At 39.4% G+C, this 24,160-nt stretch overlaps 1 protein-coding gene across 1 annotated transcript; it reads left to right on the top strand.

The window, feature by feature from the left end:
* The first annotated feature begins 222 nt into the window (after positions 1-222).
* On the top strand, positions 223-23,397 carry LOC113391406 (intersectin-2-like). Its single transcript, XM_064220079.1, has 27 exons — positions 223-330; positions 673-796; positions 1,612-1,710; positions 1,935-2,013; positions 2,589-3,413; positions 3,728-3,821; positions 4,114-4,265; positions 6,009-6,111; positions 6,404-6,533; positions 6,923-7,033; positions 7,913-7,977; positions 9,176-9,358; positions 10,207-10,318; positions 11,745-11,822; positions 12,230-12,425; positions 13,561-13,644; positions 14,392-14,498; positions 16,374-16,437; positions 16,876-16,977; positions 18,293-18,355; positions 18,600-18,732; positions 19,252-19,402; positions 19,738-19,895; positions 20,864-20,999; positions 21,701-21,790; positions 22,150-22,258; positions 23,304-23,397. Exons 2-27 carry the CDS (start codon positions 677-679, stop codon positions 23,363-23,365), a joined length of 3,606 nt encoding a protein of 1,201 aa, XP_064076149.1. The 5' UTR covers positions 223-330; positions 673-676; the 3' UTR covers positions 23,366-23,397.
* Positions 23,398-24,160: the final 763 nt, after the last annotated feature.

Below are 24,160 nucleotides of genomic sequence, written 5' to 3'. Positions count from 1 at the left end.
CTATATCTATATTTTCAGTAAATAGTACATATAATTCTAACAACTGACAAAGTTGAGCAAAAATCATTTTCAACCGTTTTAATATATTTTATCTTTACATTATTTAAATACGAAATACGAATTAATTAGGTAAATTATAATAGTATTTGTAAGTAAATTAAATATCCTTTAATAACTATGTTTACGTTCAACAATTTCTGAACCATAATTTTGACAGTTGATTTCGATCAATACAGTCGAGTAGAAGTATTTCTAACTGGTAAGTAGTAACTACATTTTATATTGTGAAGGGGCGTTGGTAACTTGTTTAAATAAGGTCTCGAATATTATGTGAGTATTATATCGTAAACTATCTTTAAGTTTCTATCTTTTATTTAATAAATTATTTCATTTCTTAAAAATGAACATCAAAACTTTCTAAAGATAACGTAAATCCACAAATAAACATAATTATCTTCATTTCCTATACGGTATGATTGTTTAAGGGACTGTAAGTTTAAAATATTAAAATAAAATTTTATATAGCACTAGCTACGCATCACGATTTCGTCCGGGTGCAATAAGAAGTTTAATAACTTCCTGAGCGCAGCGCCACCTACTGGGTCCAATCGAAGCTTCCCAGAAACCCACTTAAAACGATAAAATTTTATATAATCATGTTATTATTTACAGAACCATGGCTGATCCATGGGTTATCCAAACCCATGAGCATGCAAAGTTTGCGGAGCACTTCCGTAACCTTGGACCCATCAATGGTACCTTAACGGGAGAACAGGCCAAGAGGTTTATGTTGCAAGTATGTAAATTGTACCAGTTACCTATACCATTGTTAAAAAAAAAATTCAAATCATAAAGTAATATATACTAATCTTGTAAATGCGAAAATAATTCTCCGTTTTTCTTTCAAGGCTAAACCATGAACCAAATTTGAATTTAGTTATGAACCTTGAACCCTAAAGCACTTTTACCTAAATCTACGACCCTAACGATTGCGAGGCTTAATCATAAAATAAAATAGAATTCGCTTACAGAAAATTCTTGCTAAATTTTGTAATCATAACAGAGTTACTTTCATATTTATAATATTAGTATAAAGACATGAGATCCTTACTAGCAGCCCTCAGTGTATTAACTTAGTGTAGATATATAAATACATAAACATATATATTCTTTATTTAAGTAGACAGTTACAATCTTTTAGAACATTTAACGATACTAACTCAAATGTAAATCTATGACGGAGTTATAATTTATATTCCAAATAGAACAGTAATTCCATACGATTACATGTCGAACTGTCCCAGATTACAATTAAAACATACTGAGTCAGTATTATATAAATTGCATTTAAGGGAGACTAGGATTGAGTTTTATTTCCTTTGTTCTTATATAACAGTACAATCAAATATTGCCTTATTTTACTTTATTTGGCTAAGATGTTATTATGAGCTAAGGTGTTATTTATCTTGTGCGTCCTATTATACTGCTGTTTGGTGGTAGAATATCTAATGAGTGGGTCGTACCTTCCCAGACATACATCTATCCGATCATTCACGTTTATAATTTTAGTAGGATTGTCGTTCATCACAAAATCTTACTGATCAATTCCAGTCTCAACTACCTCCTCCTGTTCTCGGTCAAATATGGTCACTTGCCGACACAAATGCTGATGGAAAATTGGATTTAAAGGAATTCTCAATTGCTTGCAAGGTTAGTTAGTTCTTATTTAATTTACAAGATAGCCAGTAGCTAAAGAGTTGGTCCAGCGACACTTTCATTATTAATTTAGAGTTTGAGTTCAGGAGTTCACGTTCCAGACCATGAAATAAATCTCTAGATCAAGGCACGGGCAACTGTGAGCCCGTGGATGTTATAAATTAAATAATAAAAAAATAAGATAAATAATTAATTAATTAACGCAATATTTATTACAGATAATAAATTTAAAGTTACATGGAATCGAAATACCGAAGACGTTGCCGCAATCATTGCTTGCATCATTAAGTCCCACTGGTAATTATGATCAGATCTTACTAACAAACATTTTTTATCTCTTTCAGTCATTGTAGAATTGACACGTGATAGAATAAGACAGCATTATTGACATTACTGCAGTAAAATTAAATCCAATACAGAAGTTCTTGTGTTTTTACTAAATTTGTGCTTATATAGTTCATTCCAATGGCAGGTCGAGTAAAGATAAACAAACCTCGGATTTACATATTTCATGCGTATTGCTAGTACCTCTGCTGTATTGTACACTAAAAACAGTTCTTGATTAATATATCTTTATTTATAATACAACAATATTACATTTAATCACTAATATTCACTATAATTTCACTTCCAAAATTCCGATAACAGTTTCGTCGACATAAAAATCCATAGTAAATATCGTGGATCAATCAAGCTCTCGACCAATGATGTCGCGTCAATTTGCTGTCAAATGTTGTTTATTTAACTATATGTCCTGGAATAGACTAAATGTATGTATATATGTATTTTCAAAATAAGCACTGCATAGTCGTTTAGTCTGCATGTGGAGTGGTTACATATTTTACTAATATAACCCTTATTATTTTTTACAGGTTCAAAACAACAATTCCCCCCACCAAAACCCCCAATTCCACCAATGCCAAACCTCTCCCAACCACTAATAAGTGGCTTACCACCACAGTCTAATCAATCTCTACTGGGTGACTTTAACCAACCACCGATCCCATCGAAGCCTACAGTGGTACCTGATCTTATATCTGGTGTTAAACCACCCATGCCAACTCAGCCATTGATGTCTAATAACCAATCATTGATAAATCAACCGCTGGTTTCAACTCAACCTTTAGTTAATACTCAACCATTGATAGGTAACACTCAACCTCTTATGGGCGCAACTCAGCCCCTAGTTGGTGCAACTCAACCACTAGTAGCTCCAACTCAGCCGTTAATTGGTTCAACTCAACCTTTGATTGGAGGTATTCAGCCATTAGTACCAGGAGCGCCTTTGACTAATTCAACTCAACCAATGAACCAATTAATCAACACTTCTCAACCTCAACTGAATTCGAGCCAACCTTTGATGTCTCAATCGTTGATGTCTAATCAATCGTTGATAAATACAATGCCAACTCAACCGCCAATCATGAATATGTCAACTCAACCGCCAATCATGAATATGTCAAATCAACCATTGAATCAAACTCAACCATTGGTTGGTTTGAGTCAAAATCCACCACTCGTTGGGCCAACGCCATTAGTGCCCAGCTCCCAACCCCAAATACCAACTGGTACGACAGTCGCTTCTATGAGTAGCCCGCCGATGCCAGCAGTGACAAGTGTAGCGGGTTCGATGTCCGGCCAACCGATCACATCGACGCCGATCACGGCCGTCAAAAGTGATTCGTTCTCGAAACCAGGTACTCATTATTAAGAATTATCGACTGCCTTGGTCTATTCGAAGGTCTAGCCGATTTTTGTCCAGTGAAAAAATTCTCAAAGGCCCGGAGTAATTCAGTTGTTGACACTCCCTTGCCTCGGAGAGCACGAATAATAACACTGATTACTTCTTGGCGGTATACATGATGTGGGTGGTACCTACCCAGACGAACCACACAGTGAAGTTGTTCATTTAACAAACTCTTATTTAGTTTTAAATATTAATATATCTTAGTATGACCTTGAACAATCTTGTCTTTACAGAGTTATAATACAAAGAATACATTTATTTCAGGATCACTGGCCACCAGTCCCACTGAGGTCCCGATGGGAGTTGTGACGCCCCCACCAGCTGCCGAGTGGAGTATACCACAGCCTCAGAAACTCAAGTAAGACTCTCTTGAACAATGAACTTAAATCTAAATATGTATATAAAAGCAAAATCCCACACAGTGATTAATCACGAATCAGAGACGGTCCAGTGGTTATCTTAACCGATGATGTGTTAAAACCCAGGGAGGCACCAATGAATTTTCATGTGTTTATAAATCATCTCATGCTCGGTAATGAAGCCAAACATAGTTCGTCGAATAAACTCCAAACCTGAACTCCAAAAGAGAGGGGAGGCTTGAGATCAGCTCTGGAGCATTGATTTTTATTAGAAGATTTTTATATTTTCAGATATACTCAATTGTTCAACGCAACTGATCGTGCCAAAACCGGTTCGGTGTCCGGAGCCCAAGCACGGTCCATCATGCTACAATCCAGACTTCCTCAGCAGACATTAGCTCAGATATGGGCCCTCGCAGACTTGGACTCGGATGGAAAATTGGGTAAGTTCTATATTATATCTATAATATTACGAACTGCGAAAGTAACTCGTGTCTGTCTGTCTATCTGTCTGTGACTCTTTCACGGCCAATCCCCTGAACCGAATTTGATGAAACTTTGTATGAAGCAAACTTTAACTTTAAAGAAGAACATTGGGTACAATTGAATGATATGCCTGATTTTTTTATGTTTTTCTAACAAACGATTTGAATTTATGAATAGGTAAAGTTAAACGCGAATCTCTCCCAAAAAGCAGTTAAAAATTGTCTCTCAATATTGGTAGAACGTATTTTCACGTTGAGGTTTAATTTAATTTGATTCAGTTGAGGGAAGCCTTAGAATAATATTTTATCACAAATCAAATCAAAATAATATACTTTATTCAAGTAGGCTTTTATAAGCATTTTTGAAACGTCATTTAACAAACTATATTAAGTGAAGCTACCAACGGTTCGGAATGTAGATTCAACCGAGAAGAACCGGCAAGAAACTCAGTAGTTACTCTTTTTCGACACCTAAAAATACAGTCGGTCGGTAACTTGGTGTTATAATATTATTTTAAATTATAAATATCAAAGTTTAAATGTAGGTAACTCTGTCAGTTGGTCTTCCACTGCCAAACCACTGAACCCAAGCTTGAACTCCAAAGAAGGACTTAGCTACTTTTTCATACATAACAATTAGTATTATACATAAAACTAATTTCTTGATTAGTTTGATAAGTAAATTACTTTTGAATCGTCATTTTGGAACCGTCGAACCCTGGTTAGGGATGTAGACTATACCGAGAAGAACCGGCAAGAAACTCAGTAAACTCTTTTCCAACATTGGAGGGGGTAAAATAGGAAGATTAATAATATATATATAACGGGACGCGGTTACTTTGGTTGTTGATTTGGATAATCAATGAATCGAGTGGTTGGCAATAATGTTTGATGGCTGATTTACTTTCAAGAGCGGGTCACCCCGAATGGAGTTGTAAGTGTCATGGCGACGCGAGCCGTTACGTTTTGACAGGCGACTCGAATGCGATGGCTGCTCGCGAACCCATTCGATCTTAATCGAGTTGAATCATTGTAATCCTTTGATGTTTGTGGTGTGCGATTATTGAATCAATTAATACAGTGATCAGACGATATTGAATACGTTTTATTTCGTGAGTATCTGCATTGCACGTCATAGTCTTCCAAATCGATCCCCGAACCCAACTCAAACTCAAACTCAAATTCCTTTATTCAACATAGAAGCATTACACTTACTTATTGATGGTCAAATTAAACACTACCACCGGTTCGGAAAAAGGAACACCCTGACCTGAGAAGAACCGGCGAAAGAAACTCAGCGGGTCTTTTTTTTTTTGTCAAATCAATTAGATACAATTGTATATGAATAGAAACAGCCAGGAGGCGATCGTTTCATTCCCAAGGTGTGCTATCAAACATAAACTCACTAATTGTATAGTAACCTTTAGAACACAAGCATTCCTTAACAATTTTTTCAAATTTGGCAACAGAAGCATTTTGAACGCTTTCTGGGATCATGTTGTAGAAGCGTATACATTGCCCCACAAAAGAGTTACTGACTCTATGCAGTCGAGTAACAGGACAACCGTTCGACATCCTGCTCCTCCGAAACATATAAACTAGTTAGATATACATCATTTAAGTATTCTAACTACTTGGTTAACTCGGCTCATTTAACTTAGTAATAACTTTATGATGTTAATTTTATTCGGTAATTTACAGGGTGTGAAGAGTTCGTGCTCGCGATGTACTTGTGCGAACGCGCCACACAGGGCGAGCAACCACCTGCCAAGCTACCGCCAGACTTAATTCCCCCTACTTTTAGGTAAATATGGCAAAAACTAACCTAACTATTCCCTTCGAAGTAGGAATAAAGATAAACAAACCTTAGATTTACGTATTTCATGCGATTCGCTAATAACTCGGCTATATTGTGCACTGCTAAGAGTTTATGATTAATATATCTTTATTTATAATACGACACTGTTACACTCAACTACGATGCCTCGGCGCCCCCGTCTCCTTCATTCCTCCAAAGAGACCTAAAAATGTACTACTGCGCAGGTCTAGTGCTCACGTCTCATGCCGTTTAATAATAGCGTAAAATAAAATTCCAGGCGTGATTCAGTGTCCAGCTTAAGCAGCGTGAAGTCCTACGAGGAGAGAAGGAAGGAGAACTTAGCCAGAGGGCAGGCGGAGTTGGAGAGGAGGCGGTCGCAGCTCGCCGATATACAAATGAAAGAGAAGGTAATTAATGCCATATTTAAAATATACGAGAAACTCATACAAATAAACGCCATTTTGAATTGATAATTATGTACAAATCTTAGTGAATTTTGAATATGGCGAACTTTTTCCGCCATGTTGCCATATTTATATGAAATGTCTTATTAATTTTTCATGCACTTCCAGGAGGCTGAGGTAATAATTTTTTGTTCTATTTATATATTGTATTATTTTTTATTTTTTTTTATTTCGAATATGTAAGCAGACTGGCAACTGGCATATGGCACTAAGCCTAGTGGTCACCAACGCCATATATAAGTAACTTTGTTCGTCTGTCTGACTATAAACAAAAAATAGTCCCTTCAAATTGTTAATTATAAAATAAAATACATACATGATTATTTATTAAGGCGGAGAGGGAACGCAAAGAGAGAGAAGAAGCCGAGAAGAAAGAGAAGTTGCGTCTGGAAGCGCAGAAGAGGGAACAGGAGGAAATGCTTCGGAAGCAGAAAGAAGAACAGGTATGTTTCATAATATCATACCTTTACATTTGAAGTTATTTTTATCAATAGAAGTCAATATGTAATCGGTCTCTTTAAACTTTCAAAAGTTATTATTGTTTTACTCGGTGGTAGGGTTCATCTTGGTGGATACCACCCACTCATCAGATATTGTACTGGTTAAAAACAATACTTAGTATTATTGTGTTGTAGTTTGAATGGTGTGTGTGCCAGTGTAACTGCAGCAATATTGGTGCCGGAAGAAATTGTTAATATTTCTTAAAGTACATATCTCTGGGTGATTATTTACTATCTGAGGGTCTTCGGTCATCCAACTAATTAGGTCGCAAAAAATAATTCTTTGTTAAATAAATTTCTATTGAAGTGGACCAAATTTTTTTTTTTTTTGTATACCATAACAGTCTGTAAATTTCCCACTGCTGGCCTAAGGCCTCCTCTCTCTTTGAGGAGAAGGTTTGCAGCGTTTTCTACCACGCTACCCCAATGCGGGGTGGTGGATACTCATTGAAATTAGAGAAATACAGGTTTCCTCAAGAAGTTTTCCTTCGCCGAGCACGAGATGAACTATAAAAACAAATTAAGCACATGAATATTCAGCGGTGCCTGCCTGGGTTTGAACCCGCAGTCATCGGTTAAGAAGTTCTACTCAGTGTCTAGATACTTTCTAGTTGTTAAAGGGATCTGAGAAAATTGTACTGATCGACTAAAAATTTAGTATACTTCATTGATATTACCATTGTAACGTAGAACCAGATCGCCAACTCCTCACAAACTAACAGCAGAGGCAGATGTTTGAGCTCATCAGACCGATCTCAATGAAACACAATTTTTAGACATTATTTTCAGTTGGGTGGTTTTTAATTTAAATTTATTTTTAAGGAAAAACGCGAAGCGGCCAGGAAGGAAATGGAACGGCAGTGTCAGCTGGAGTGGGAAAAGAAACGGTGGGCAAAATGTTTTTATAAATATTCTAGAAGATTCTGGATCCGGAACAGTGTTCTATCGATAGAGTTTCATGTTAGGTATTTTGTTCTTGTTTTTATTTTAGGGAAACGAACAATGAGATGACGCTTGTGGTATAATATAATATATTACATAGATCAGATAAGATTCCACTGATAAAGCGTGGAGTTAACGCTCGTTTACTTCCAGGCAGGAGACACAACATACATATATAATTGTATTTAACTAACATGACTGTATTTTTAGATGTCGAAAAAGAGTCACTACTGAGTTTCCTGCCGGGTCTTCTCGGTAGAATCTACGTTCCGAACCGGTGGTGGCTTTACTTTAAATAGTTTGTTAAATGACGTTTCAAAATTGCTTGTAAAAGCCTACTCGAATAGAGTATATTTTGATTTGATTTGACTGATTACACAACTGTTAAAGTTGAACAAAGACTGACGTAAATAAAATCAAATAGGTAACACTTTACAAGCGGCTATTTACGTTGGGGATGTTTCGTGAAAAATAAATTATGTTATTCGATAAAAGTTAAAATATACGTAGAAATATACTTAAATATTTATCGGCCTGACTTGGGGTTTGAACCCAGGACCTCAGAATCTATAGACTTATATAGCCACTAGACCAATAATACAGTCACTGCAGGTAGACAGCAAATATGCTCTACTTGATCTTGTAAGGAATATATATAGAGGAGCAGGATGCCGAACGGTTGGGTTCCGGGATCGATCCGACATTTGGAAGACTATGACGTGCAATGGAGATACTCACGAAATAAAACGTATTCAATATCGTCTGATCACTGTATTACTTGATTCAATAATCGCACACCACAAATATCAAAGGATTACAATGATTCAACTCGATTAAGATCGAATGGGTTCGCGAGCAGCCATCGCATTCGAGTCGCCTGTCAAAACGTAACGGCTCGCGTCGCCATGACACTTACAACTCCATTCGGGGTGACCCGCTCTTGAAAGGAAATCAGCCATCAAACATTATTGCCAACCACTCGATCCATTGATTATCCAAATCAACAACCAAAGTAACCGCGTCCCGTTACATATATATTATATTTTTTTCTCTTTCTGCCATTATTGATTAGATAAAGACGGCACTCTTGAACTCATCACCGCCTAAACTAAATTTTCACGTCAAAATGTTCTCGATATCTAGAACGAGGGAGCTAGAAACTCTGAGAACGGAGGAGCAGAGCAAAGTGCTATCACTGAAGGCTCGGTCGCAAGCGATCAGCGCGGAACTGAACTCGGTGAACCTCCGAGCCGGCAACTTGGCGAAGGACATACGGGACACGAGGACGGCGGTGGCGGCCGCCAAGTGCACCATTGATTCGATGAGGTCAGTGAACATTTATTAATAGGGTAAGCCGATTTTTGTCCCAGCGATTATTGGACGATGGCTGCACGTTGAAGATCGGTTATGGTCTCATTTCGAAGAGCTCCAGCGGTAGATGTGCTGAAAATCAAAGAGGATTCTTGATTGCAATTTACTAAATTGTTACGGTTTAACATTTTAGGGATAGGAAAAAAGTTACCGGTCGGTTATAGTGCGGTGCTACATTAAAGTGTTATCGATAAACTCCAACTCTAACCGAACTAATGTACACTATTTCATATTAGAAAGTTCATTTTTAAATATTTCATAATTTTGGCGCCGAACGTAGACGAGTGACTTGCTTGACGTTTACAATGAAATGGAATCAAAACAAAAACCTGTCATAGGTTTCGAAATAATAATCACTCTACGCATCACCAATGCGCCACCCTGGGCACTCAGATGTTACCTCTCTTGTGCCTGTAGTTACACTGGCTCACTAAAATTTAAACAGTTGAACAAAGTTTGCAGACCCGATGGATGAACATCTTTAGATATTAACTTTACTTTTTACCGAAAGATCACTTTTAGAATTTAATAGTTAATGTTCAAGAAATATTATATTCAAGGTCGATTTGTATCCAAAGTCAATATTATTGAATTAAATTTTACGTTTATAAAATAGTTCTCGGCTGTATACGTGTATACGTTTGCCTGTGAATAGTTTGAAAATAAGATTTGTTAGCTGTCTGTCGTGTCGTTGTTAAAAATGTATCTTCCTGTAGCCAATAAAGTGTACCGTTTGCAGAACAATTATCTTGTTTTGTTACATTGTTGAGTATATATAATATTTTAAATTTGTCAAATTCCAGGTCCGATAGAGACGCCAGTATGGCTGAGATGCAGCAGCTCAAGGCGAAGGTGAAGGAACTCAACGCCAAGCAAATATCATTGAATAAAGAAAAGGCCGAACTCGACAGCAAGGTGAGTTCAATGAACTTTTCACATCATTTCCCTTATTAATACGTCGAGCAATATCTTTGTACCCATTTTTTACCGAAAAAGACGCGCACGGAGTTGTACGATATTTGACACTATTAAAGTTTACGTTGAGAAGTAAGTCTGTGCGATTAACCGGATGCGAGATATTTTTGAGCCGAGATGGCCCAGTGGTTTGAACGCGTGCATCTTAACCGATGATTTCGGGTTCATACCCAGGCAGGCACCACTGAGTTTTCATGTGCTTAATTTGTGTTTATAATTCATCTCGTGCTCGGCGGTGAAGGAAAACATCGTGAGGAAACCTGCATGTGTCTAATTTCAACGAAATTCTGCCACATGTGTATTCCACCAACCCGCATTGGAGCAGCGTGGTGGAATATGCTCCATACCTTATCCTCAACGGGAGATGAGGTCTTAGCCCAGCAGTGGGAAATTTACAGGCTGATTATGTTATTATTATGTTTTATGAGATATTTTTAAATTTCGTTAACTTTTATCAATCCAATGGAAGTAGGAAAAAAGATAAACAAACCTTTGATTAACGTATTTCATGCGATTCGCTAATAACTCGGCTATATTGTGCACTGCTAAGAGTTTACGATTAATATATCTTTATTTATAATACGACACTGTTACACTTAACTACTTATATCCACTTTAATTTCACTTCCAAAATTCCGATAACAGTTTCGTCGACGTTCAAAACGCCACGTTTTCGCAAATCCATAGTGAATATCATAGATTAATCGAGCTCTCGACCAATGAAACGACCAATGAAATGGCGTCAATTTGCTGTCAAATGTTGTTTATTTGGCTATTTCCTGTTATTTTAGGAATAGTGTGTGTTGTACGTACCATTTGTGTTTGTAACGTGTCCTGACTGACTGATTCATAAACGTCGAGCGTAAACTATCAAAGTTAGGACCATGAGATTTAGTGAGGAGGGTCGTTTTATTTAATACTTTTATTCAACCACTAAGAGGGTGAAATAGGGGTTGAAAATTTGTGTGGAAGTTCGTAATTTTTTTTTTAGTTTAGTGTCTTAGTTTTAGTTTAGTTAGTAGTAGAAACATGTAACTTTAGTTTTTGGGCTACTAATGAAAAATGAGTTGATACGTATTTAAGCGTTTCTGGGTATTCTACCCTAAGGGGTAAAATACACACCAATATGTTATACGTATGCCACATACAGAGAGGCCTTAAATTAACTTAAATTTTTTAGTTAATTTACTCAACTTCCACGCTAGCAAAGTCGCGGGCAAGAGCCAGTAAATAAATAAATGAGTTCACCAACGTCGAGCTCTTTGGTGGGGATGAGAACTCGGAACTCGATTCGTAATAGTTACTCACGACTTACCAGCAAACGGAATACTTTTCGAAAATTGACATATTTGTATGTTTTTCACAGACGAAGGCGTCCGATGGTGGAAATGACGATGGAAAACTCAATATGATGGAGGTCACCCTCAAACAGCTGCGGGATAAGGTATGTAGCCTGCCTGCCTCGACTAGGAAACAGCTTCGATTGACTTTCCTCGAGTTTGGGAAACGGTGATCGAAGTGAAGTTACTAATTTTAATCTGAATTGCCATTGGTCGGTGGCAAGTGATGACGCAATGGCTGGTCAATGAGAGCACAGTATAAACCGACAGCTACCGATGATACTATTGGCTATGTGACGCTGTATTTTAAATATTGGAAAAGAGTAACTACTGAGTCTCTTGCCGGTTCCTCTCGGTAGAATCTGTATTCCGAACCGGTGGTAGCTTCACTGCAAAATGAAGTTTCAAAAGTGCTTGCAAAAGTCTATATTTTGATTTTTTTTAATGTTCAGATGGATTTTTTTTTTTTTTGACTGCAAAATGTATTTTTTTATGTCGATGCCATTCGCAGGTGGACGCAGCCAAGGCGATCGTCGAAAGCAAGAAAACGGACCTGGAAAGCAACCAGTCCCAGCTGTCGGAGCTCTCCGCGACGGTCAGCCAGCTAAGCGAGAAGTGCGAGACTGTGTGGAAGCTGTACGAGCAGAAGCGCGACGAGTACGTTCAGAACCGGAACACCGCGCCCGCCGACGCCGCCTGGGGGACCGGTGAGTGCCACCTTAGATGTTACACAAACCTTAGACTCAGATATTCCTTGCGATTTGATAATTTAGTTATAGTATGCACTACAAGGGGCCATTCGTTTATTACGTAAGACTATTTTCGCTTGTTTTCGCCCCCTCCCCCCCCCCCCCCCTCTATAAGAAAAAATAAGAATAGGCCGACCGGACTTGGACTGATTCATCTTCGCCGAGCTTTAACCATTAAAGTTAGGACCATGACATTTAGTGAGTAGGATCGTTTTATTAAGAAGACACCCACTAGGGAAGGAATTTTGGAAATTCTACCCCTAAGGGGATGGAATAAGGGTTGAAAGTTTGTATGATCGTCCGTGATTTTTTAAGTTAAAAACATATTTTATTTTTGGTATACTAATAAAAATTAGTAGATACGTATTTAAGCGTTTTTTAGATATTCTACCCTAAGGGGTGGAATACAAAATGCGGTGTACGAAGAGGTCGTAAATTAACGTAATACTTGAACTTAATATGTAAATATATTCAAACACGCGAACAGAGCCGCGGGCAACTAATACTAAATATATATTTATTTATAACTAGCGATCCGCCCCGACTTCGCTTGAGTGTAACAAGTATTAACTCCACGCTTCTTTGTGATATATTCTACGTACATAAACATACATAACATACATAAACAGCCTGTAAATTTCCCACTGCTGGGCTAAGGCCTCCTCTCCCTTTGAGGAGAAGGTATGGAGCATATTCCACCACGCTGTTCCAATGCGGGTTGGTGGAATACACATGTGGCAGAATTTCGTTGAAATTGGACACATGCAGGTTTCCTCACGATATTTTCCTTCACCGCCGAGCACGAGATGAATTATAAACACGAATTAAGCACATGAAAATTCAGTGGTGCCTGCCTGGGTTTGAACCCGAAATCATCGGTTAAGATGCACGCGTTCTAACCGCTGGGCCATCTCGACTTATATACACGACACATATACGATACAGGAAACCGACTCGAAATAGTTGATAATTTCAAGGTCAAACTTGTTTTTCTATCGTTACTGCTGTTATTGAAATAGTTTATAAGTAATTGATATTACGTCGCAGAGAGTTAATGTTCTAGATATTAATAATATTGTTAAAATGATTCCAGACGCTGACTGGGGTACTTCAAACGAAGCTTGGGGTGAGCCGACGCCCGCTGAAGGCGCTTGGGGGGACGCACCCACCACTAACGGTGAGCAGATTTAACTTAAACCAACAGCTTGGAAATGTCCCATTGTCGGGCTAAGGCATCATCTCATCTTTTATGAAGTTTTGGAGACTATTCCGCCGCGCTTTTCCAATACAAATTTGACACGTACAGTTCACCGCAGAGTATGAATCTATACTGTATTAGTTTTCTTAGTCAATATGAATTAATTCTACTAGAGCACCCTACCTACGACACTTTGGTCTCTTCCCAATGATCAAGGAGAAATTGTAAGGTCACCGGTATTCCGATGATGAGCAGTTAATTCGAGCATGACATTTGGCATGTCGAGGAAGTCTCTGAAGAAACGTGGAAGAAGATTTTTGTAGACTTTGCAGCCGATGGAAATTATTTTGAAAAAAGATAAAGTTTAGTTATTGAATCTCAAAACTTTCCTAGTGAACTACGTATTGTAGATGCGAAAGTAACTCTGTTTGAATGTTGCACTGAACCGATTTTGATAAAATTTTGTTTTGACGCAAGCTTGAACTCCAAATAAGGACTCCTTTTTATGAATTATAAATACAAATTAATCATATCATATGTGCCGTATCTATACAAAACTGTAGCGTTTAAGCAACCGTTTTCTCAAGATTAAGCCACAGATAATAATAATTTCGATTAAGAAAATTAAAGGTGAACATATTTTGGTGCGATTCACACCATCAATGAGTGTTTCAATCTAACGTGGACTAAATCGTTGATAAACTTAACATGAACTTTAACTTTCAGCCGTTGAAGTGGTACCACCTACCACTACGGCTGCACCGAAGTGGCGTTGCGTGTACGAGTTCAACGCACGAACGGCGGACGAGCTCAGCCTGCAGCCTGGAGATTTGGTTTGTGTCACCAAATACCGAATAAGATGGCAGTTTGATAAGTTTGTCTGTTCAGTGTTGCCACTTAAAATAATATATCTGTGCCTGTAGTATCACATTCCAAAAAAATTTCTTTTACAATCTATACTTTTAAAATAACATGTCCGGACTGACTGACTGACTGACTGACTGACTGACTGACTGACTGACTGACTGACTGACTGACTGACTGACTGACTGACTGACTGACTGACTGACTGACTGACTGACTGACTGACTGACTGACTGACTGACTGACTGACTGACTGACTGACTGACTGACTGACTGACTGACTGACTGACTGACTGACTGACTGACTGACTGACTGACTGACTGACTGACTGACTGACTGACTGACTGACTGACTGACTGACTGACTGACTGACTGACTGACTGACTGACTGACTGACTGACTGACTGACTGACTGACTGACTGACTGACTGACTGACTGACTGACTGACTGACTGACTGACTGACTGACTGACTGACTGACTGACTGACTGACTGACTGACTGACTGACTGACTGACTGACTGACTGACTGACTGACTGACTGACTGACTGACTGACTGACTGACTGACTGACTGACTGACTGACTGACTGACTGACTGACTGACTGACTGACTGACTGACTGACTGACTGACTGACTGACTGACTGACTGACTGACTGACTGACTGACTGACTGACTGACTGACTGACTGACTGACTGACTGACTGACTGACTGACTGACTGACTGACTGACTGACTGACTGACTGACTGACTGACTGACTGACTGACTGACTGACTGACTGACTGACTGACTGACTGACTGACTGACTGACTGACTGACTGACTGACTGACTGACTGACTGACTGACTGACTGACTGACTGACTGACTGACTGACTGACTGATTCATCATCGCCGAGCGTAAAATATTAAAGTTAGGGCCACGAAATTTGGTGAGTAGGGTCGTTTTATTTAGTACACGCCCACTAATAAAAGGAAGTTTGAAGATTTGACCCTAAGGGTGTGAAATAGGGGTTGTAAGTTTGTATGGAAGTCCGTCGTTTTTTAAGTTAGATTCATGAAATTATTTTTGGGTTATTGATTAAAAATCAGTATCAGATACGTATTTTTAGCGTTTCTGGTTATTCTACCCCTAAGGAGTGAAATACACACCAAAGTTTTATAAAAAAATGAAAAATGAAAAATAGTTTATTCTTTATCAAGTTGTACATAGCAAATAAAGGTTGGGACCCTCTAGTGAGTATAATATAATACTCGTGACAGAAGGGCCCGCTCTTCCATAACATACAATTCTGTCCATGTTCTTAAAAAGAATAAACAATATCTTACTATATACTAAAACTCACAATCAGTAGGTAAACTAACATTATATCAAAATAAATTTTACTTGTGTGTTCGTGTGTGTGTGTGTGTGTGTGTGTGTGTGTGTGTGTGCGTTTGTGTGTATGTGTGTGTGTGTGTGCGTTTGTGTGTGTGTGTGTATGTGTGTGTGTGTGTGCGTTTGTGTGTGTGTGTGTGTGTGTGTAGGTGGGTGTATGTGTAGATTACATACATATACAAAGTAATCTTTAATTAACGTAACATTTTAAGTTAATCTTTAAATATATTAAACTTCCAAGCGACCAAAGCCGCGTGCAGCGGCTAGTTTAACATGTAATTTCGAGTATGGGGTTAGGTAAGACCGTCTGAGTGAGCCAGTGTAACTACAGGCACAAGGGACATAACGTTTTGTCGTACTGTCGTTTTGAGGAATAGTTAATATTGATTAGATTGTCCTTCAATTTGCAGCAGTTTGTGTTAAATAAGTAAAATAAAAACTGATATTTGTCTTTGTTTTCGTTAGGTTAGCGTGGCGACGGCTCCGAGGGGTGACGCCGAGCCGGGCTGGAGGTGGGGCATGGCCAGAGGTAAGAGGCGTTAGACTCGAAATCAAAATATACTCTATTCAAGTAGGCTTTTACGAGCACTTTTGAAACGTCATTTAACAAACTATTTAAAGTAAAGCTACCACCGGTTCGGAATGTAGATTGTACCGAGAAGAACCGGCAAGAAACTCAGTAGTTACTCTTTTTCGACATCTAAAAATACAGTCGTGTTAGTTAAATACAATTATATAAGTATGTCGTGTCTCCCGCCTGGAAGTCAATGAGCGTTAACTCCACGCTTTTTTGTCATCAATATAATCTTGTATCGAATAATATGTCTTATCAATTTAAATTTAACTGTAACTACTGAGTTTCTTGTCGGTGTAACCTACCCAACCGGTAGATTTACGTTTAAAACTGTCCTATGAAATTCCAACTTCAAGAAGCCTAGTCGGACTGAGTATTATTCGTCGTTTTCAGGTCAATCCGGTTGGTTTCCTGAATCGTACGTCGAGGATATAAATGCCGTTCAAATGTATGCGGAGACGATTGAACCGCTGGAGATGAAGACGCAACTCGAAGGTGAGTTTATGATGTTCAGTTTAAATAAACATTTTTTAGCATTAGCAGCCTGTAAATTTCCCACTGCTGGGCTAAAGGCCTCCTCTCCCTTTGAGGAGAAGGTTTGGAGCATATTCCACCACGCTGCTCCAATGCGGGTTGGCGGAATACACATATGGCAGAATTTCGTTGAAATTAGACACATGCAGGTTTCCTCACGATGTTTTCCTTAACCGCCGAGCACGAGATGAATTGTAAACACAAATTAAGCACATGAAAGTTCAGTGGTGCCTGCCTGGGTTTGAACCCGAAATCATCGGTTAAGATGCACGCGTTCTAACCACTGGGCAATCTCGGCTCTCAGTTTAAATAAACAAGGCGTGTCATTGTCTGTAGCCTATTCCAATGGAAGTAGGGGAAGAAACAAACCTTAGATTTACGTATTTCATGCCCTACTAATAGTTTATGATTAATATATCTTTATTTATAATACGACAATATTACACTTAACTAGATATTTCCAATTTAATTTTTCTTCCATAGTTTCGATATCAAATTCGTCTTTGAAAACGCCATTTAGTCACAAACCCATAATGACACGGATTGCTTAGATCTCGGCCAATGACGTCGCGGCAATTCAAGGTCAAACTTGTTTATTGATCTATTTTGTATAACTGGAAAAAATGTAAATAAACAATATTTGACGGCAAATCGACGCGATATCATTGGTCGAGAGCTTGATTAGTCTGTGATATTCACTATGGTTTTGTTTTGGAGCCGAGATGGCCCAGCGGTTAGAACGCGTGCATCTTAACCGATGATTTCGGGTTCAAACCCAGGCAGGCACCACTGAATTTTCATGTGCTTAATTTGTGTTTATAATTCATCTCGTGCTCGGTAAAGGAAAACAACGTGAGGAAACCTGCATGTGTCTAATTTCAACGAAATTCTGCCACATGTGTATGCTCCAATCCTTCTCCTCGAAGGGAGAGGAGGCCTTAGCCCGGCAGTGGGATGTTTACAGGCTCTATTCGGTACAGTTACTGTTAATCTCTTGTAGGTTTGTCTTGTTAGAATCCACATCTCTACATAGTAAAACAAAGACGCTTCTCGGTCCGTACGCTCGGATCTTTAAAACTACGCAACGCATTTTAATGCGGTTTTCGTCAATGAACAGAGCGATTCAAATATCCTAAACGACAAAAAAAAAATGTTTAAAAAAAGGTATTTTTAATTTTGTCTTTGCTCTTCAATCCAAGAGTTGTATGAAAATAATAATTCCAATTTCCATTTAAAATGCACAATTAGAGAATTCATCAGTGTAATGTTTCCTCAGGTATCGCTGAAGTACCGGAAGCGGAAATCACCAACGACTTGGGTGGAGCCATGCCGCCTGTCGGTGAGTACTTCCGTCAAAATGTCATGATTACATATACTTGACAAATGTCTATTTATTAGAAAACCACAAGAGACAGAGGAAGAGAAATAGAGGGATGGGTAGTCTGGAGCGATGTGGGGGGGTTTTCCTATGCGTTTTCTTTCGTGACGATTTTTGCCGGTTCACTCCACTGTAAGTTCGAATATTAGTATATTTATAATCGGATCGTGTTCAACTAATACGGAGTCCCCGTTTCCGCCATCAGAGGGCGGCGACTTCTACATCGCGGCGTACCCGTACAACTCGTCAGAGCCCGGCGACCTGGTGTTCGAGGCGGGCGAGCGCATCGAGGTCGTGCGCCGCGACGGTGACTGGTGGACCGGCAGGATCGGCCCGCGGTGAGACCCCCCCCCCCCCTCCCCAAACATACACTGATATATACTATTCCACTTAACTGCTTATATACACTATTAACTTCCAAAGTTCCGACGACAGCTCCTTGGACTCCTTGGATTCAAAAATCCATAAATAATGACCTATATGGTATTCAAGGCTTATTGCGTTTTAAGTTTGAGGATTGTTTTTTTTTTTTTTGTTGGATGTATGAATTTCGTATGAAATATAATTATGTCTGCAAAGAAGGCCAGACATCTAGTGATAATATTATTTTTTATGATATCGGTAGGTGGTCGAGCAATTGGACGACCTGATGGTAAGCGGTCATAACCGCCCATAGACAATGACGCTGTAAGATATATTAACCATTCCTTGCATCGCCAATGCATAAACCTTGGGAACTAAGATGTCAAGTCCCTTGTGCCTGTAGTTACACTGGCTCACTCACCCTTCAAACCGGAACACAACACTTCGTCTTCCACGAAGCCCTACCACCTAAAAAACAAATACCTCGTTAACAGGACCGGTATATTCCCATCGAACTACGTCACCAAAGACACGACGACGAGCTCCGAGCCGATGTCCAGTATACCGGAGGCTCGCGAGCCGCCAGCGGAGCCCCAGGAGGTCGCGCCACCGCCGCAACAGCCCGAGCCGATACAAGTTGTTGAGGTGCGTTTGAAAACTCATTTGTAACTGTTGTTATACTCAAGTAAAACTCAGAAGCAACTGCTTTCAAAATGTCGTATGTTAGACACAAACAATAGTTATTTAATGGAATATATTATAGTTATTATTGGTGTTTCTACCAATCCGCATCGAAAGAGCATGGTGGTATATGATCTAAACCCTCTTAATAAAAAATGGGACAGTTTTGCAGTAGTGACGTGTACACTAAAGACGCACTATCGATATCGATAAAAAATCCTTGAAAACGTATATCTTAATATGTAACTTGTCCAATATTTTGCTCACTAACATACGGAGTCCGTCCTTGTGATCTCCAGGAGCAGAAGTCGTCGACACCGATATCGTCGGAGGTGGCCTCCATCACGGAGACGGCCCGGCCGCCGTCGGCCGCCCGGCGGGACTCCGGCCGGGACTCCGCCACGGCGCGCCGCAAGCACGAGGTGGCGCAGGCGCTCGCCAACTACACCGCCACCAGGTGAGGGCCAGCGGCGTACAGCGTGGCCACGGGAATGACTGGTCTATATGGGTTAGAATAAGATCAGATTGGACTAGGTGGGATAGAGCGAGATGATACTGCACTAGGTGAGATAGAGTGAGATGATACTGCACTAGGTGAGATAGAGTGAGATGATACTGCACTAGGTGAGATAGAGTGAGATGATACTGGACTAGGTGAGATAGAGTGAGATGATACTGCACTAGGTGAGATAGAGTGAGATGATACTGCACTAGGTGAGATAGAGTGAGATGATACTGCACTAGGTGAGATAGAGTGAGATGATACTGCACTAGGTGAGATAGAGTGAGATGATACTGCACTAGGTGAGATAGAGTGAGATGATACTGCACTAGGTGAGATAGAGTGAGATGATACTGCACTAGGTGAGATAGAGTGAGATGATACTGGACTAGGTGACGTAGGGTGAATTGAGACAGGACTAGGTTTTGCTGGTTTGAAAGGTGAGTGTGCTAGTGCAACAGGTGATATGACATTTTAGTTGAGGAAGTTGGATAGGGTTGGTTAATGTTTGAAGAATAGTAGCAATCTGTGAGCAGTGGTGACCATTTACTATGGTAAATAGTCACCACTGCTCACAGATTGGGTGGCCCTTTTGACAGTCTGCCTACCAATTTAAAATATTTAAAAAAGGAATTGTATTGTATAAGATTAATTCGTTTGTATTGCATATGATCTTAACAGCTCTTTATTGGTCGTGCGTATAGGTTCGGAATTTAAATGCGTCTGTATAATGACATGGCGAAAAAAAAACGAGCTTTTTGATGTGTATAGCTTGATTCATGTGTGCGTACCGTCTGGAACGGTAATATGTGGTCGCATGCGTATACAGTAGGTGGTAGGGGAGAAAGGTTTGTATGATATTTATGTCAGGCGCTAACAAGGCTCATCTTTATAATGTTAAGTATAAATATTAATAATTTCAGCTCCGAACAACTGTCCCTGATGAAAGGCCAGCTGCTCATTGTGCGTAAGAAAGCGGACAGCGGCTGGTGGGAGGGGGAACTGCAGGCGAAGGGCCGCAACAGGCAGAGCGGTTGGTTCCCAGCCAGCTACGTCAAGGTATGTACGAAATAAGAAATAATTCCTTGACAAAGTTGTTCTAGTTGATTTTAGGACGCAGATCCTTAGATCCTGGGTTCAAACCTCAGTCGGGCCGATGAAGTGTTTGGCTCAGTAACAGCTCAGTAACCTGGAAGCTGGAAGTCACACTCCCGCGCCTCGGGGTGGTCGGATTTTCCGTCCCATCGGCTTATGAAAGTGGGGGATTAGAGGGCAACTGTGTTTACGCACACACTGGCTTACTCACCCTTCCAACCGATACACAACAATACTAATTACTACTGCTTGGTGGTCTAATATCTGATGAGTGGTTGGTACCTACCACCTAGTAAAATGTATATTGATTTGAGTCTTGATGGTATTTTTTTTTTATGATATCGGTAGGCGGACGAGCAAATGGGCCACCTGATGGTAAGTGGTCACCACCGCCCATAGACAATGGTGTTCTAAGAAATATTAACCATTCCTTACATCACCAATGCGCCACCAACCTTGGGAACCAAGATGTTACCTCCCTTGTGCCTGTAGTTACAAGCTCACTCACCCTTCAAACCGGAACACAACAATACTGAGTACCGCTGTTTGGCGGTAGAATATCTGATGAGTGGGTGGTACCTACCCAGACGGGCTTGCTCAAAGCGCTACCACCAAGAAGTTCGTTTTAGTTAGTTACTTTAGTTTATTTTTATTTAATGTTTCAGGTACTACAGTCCTCTGGCAGAACTTCCGGAAGAACGACCCCGGTTATGTCCAAGATGGACACGGTGCCGACGGAAACTGTCATTGATAAGGTATTTAGCTAATTGGCGTCCAGAAATGAAAACGGTAAAAAAACGTATCGGGGGACGTCCTTTGGAACGAATTAGTTTTCTGCTTATATTTTGTATTTAAATAACAGACATAAATAAATAAAGAATATGTACACAAGAATTATGTGTGTGTACATTATTAGTATCAATATTGCCTGAAAGGGAGGCTCGACAGACTGGCGTAACGCGTTACGTAACGAAGCGGTCCCCCCTCCCATAAGTTGTCACTTCAAAAGACGAAAGCCGTTCGGTTCCAAATGGATATCCCACGACGGATAATTTTTTTAAGTAACAATTAGCCGTATGTACTTGATCATTAAAATTGTATTTTACATTTGCAGGTCATAGCTCTGTATTCGTATGCGGCACAGAACGCTGATGAACTTAGCTTCGAGAAGGACGACATTATCGCAGTCACTGATCGCTCGCAGGATCCCGCGTGGTGGCAAGGTGACAGTTCCTGTGCCGCAATTACGTTGTTTTATTGTTATTTTTCATACAAAAATTGTAGTATAAATTATTTTAAGTAGTTACTGATACTTATTTAACGACATCGATTAAGTTTACAGCTGGGGGGGGGGGTTGATGCTTTATTGATTGTACAAATAAATGTTCTGTATTGTTATGCTTAAAAGTTGAGTATTAATAAGAGCCGAGATGGCCCAGCGGTTAGAACGCGTGCATCTTAACCGATGATTTCGGGTTCAAGCCCAGGCAGGTACCGCTGAATTTTCATGTGCTTAATTCGTGTTTATAATTCATCTCGTGCTCGGCGATGAGACCTGCATGTGTCTAATTTCAACGAAATTCAGCCACATGTGTATTCCACCAACCCGCATTGAAGCAGCGTGGAAGAATATACTCCAAACCTTCTCAAAGGGAGAGGAGGCCTTAGCCCAGGAGTGGGAAATTTACAGGCTGTTAATGTCGTAACGTGTATTAACAAACACGAGATAATATCTTAGTTCATATGGTTGGTGGAGAATTGATACAACACCATTGTCTATGGGCGGTGGTGACCACTTACCATCAGGAGGCCCATTTGCTCGTCCGCCAACCGATATCATAAAAAAAATACCATCAAGACTCAAATCAATATACATTTTACTAGGTGGTAGGTACCAACCACTCATCAGATATTCGACCACCAAGCAGTAGTAATTAGTATTGTTATGTATCGGTTGGAAGGGTGAGTAAGCCAGTGTGTGCGTAAACACAGTTGCCCTGATCATACACTGATCCATTTAGCAACTAAAATAAACTGCTGTCGCCCCCCGGCTTCGGATTTCCACCAGGATTTCATTGAAATTAGACAAATGTAAGTTTCTCGATCCTCACGATTCTCCTTCACCGAACAAGAGATACATTTTAAACAAAAAATATGCACATGAAAAATCAACGGTGCTCGTCTGGGTTTGAACCCGAAACCGTCGTTTAACATATGGACCATACCCTCCTTTATTTAGATGTATATAATTTAAACTCAATTTTTCAGGTGAACTCCGCGGGATGTCTGGACTATTTCCAAGTAACTACGTCACGAAATTAGTCAACTGAAACTACTAACCAATTATATAATGATACTGACAGAATTTAAAACGGGATATTTACCATTTATTTTTATTTGGTGTAGCTCGATATTTCGACATTATCTACGAATGTCTTGTTCACGAGACTGACGTTTGCGGGTAGATGTTGACGGCATCAGAAGTGTCCATATCGGACTACCTCCTTTAACACTGGTCACTTTCACCCCTACTATTTGTGTTTACGCAGCAAACGTACGAGAAAGGAGGCAGTCCGATATGGACACTTCTGATGCCGTCAACATATACCCGCAAACGTCAGTCTCGTGACAAGACATTCATAGATAACGTCGAAATATCGAGCTCCACCAAATAAAAATAAAAAACATGGTAAATATCCCGTTTTAAATACTGTTATTAATAAAAATAACCATGTTAATTTAAAATCTTATATATAATGATAGATCTCTAATAACTCTACGTATATAATCAAATATATAATCACGTTATATTAGAATTTGTGATAATGTTTAGTAAATACGAATCAGTAGATTCTGTATGAAAACGAGAGGTGGCCTCGGACACCCGCTTGGTAAACAAAATCAAATCAAATCAAAATATACTTTATTCAAGTAGTGTTGCCAACTTACCGATAAGTTACCCATTTGAACGTTCGCTTACGAATGCTATAAAAAATATTCAAAAGTAAAGATTATTGATTTTGGTCGTTTTAACGCCAGGCAATATGCTTTATTAGTAACTTTTTTTTTTTTTTAATTTTACATATTATGACCATAGATTATGTATGTGTATAATGTATTCCAAT

The sequence above is a fragment of the Vanessa tameamea genome, chromosome 31 (genome assembly GCF_037043105.1).
Source record: "Vanessa tameamea isolate UH-Manoa-2023 chromosome 31, ilVanTame1 primary haplotype, whole genome shotgun sequence".
NCBI classification, from domain to species: Eukaryota; Metazoa; Arthropoda; class Insecta; order Lepidoptera; family Nymphalidae; genus Vanessa; species Vanessa tameamea.
The sequence above is the reverse complement of the archived record's forward strand: the minus strand, read 5'-3'. Positions and strand labels throughout refer to the sequence as shown.

Coding starts and splice junctions, on each gene's coding strand:
- LOC113391406 (XM_064220079.1), top strand. CDS start 677: ATGGCTGATCCATGGGTTATCCAAACCCATGAGCATGCAAAGTTTGCG. Junction 13,645..14,391: donor GGACGCACCCACCACTAACG/GTGAGCAGATTT, acceptor TTTAACTTTCAG/CCGTTGAAGTGGTACCACCT. Junction 22,259..23,303: donor GGATCCCGCGTGGTGGCAAG/GTGACAGTTCCT, acceptor TCAATTTTTCAG/GTGAACTCCGCGGGATGTCT.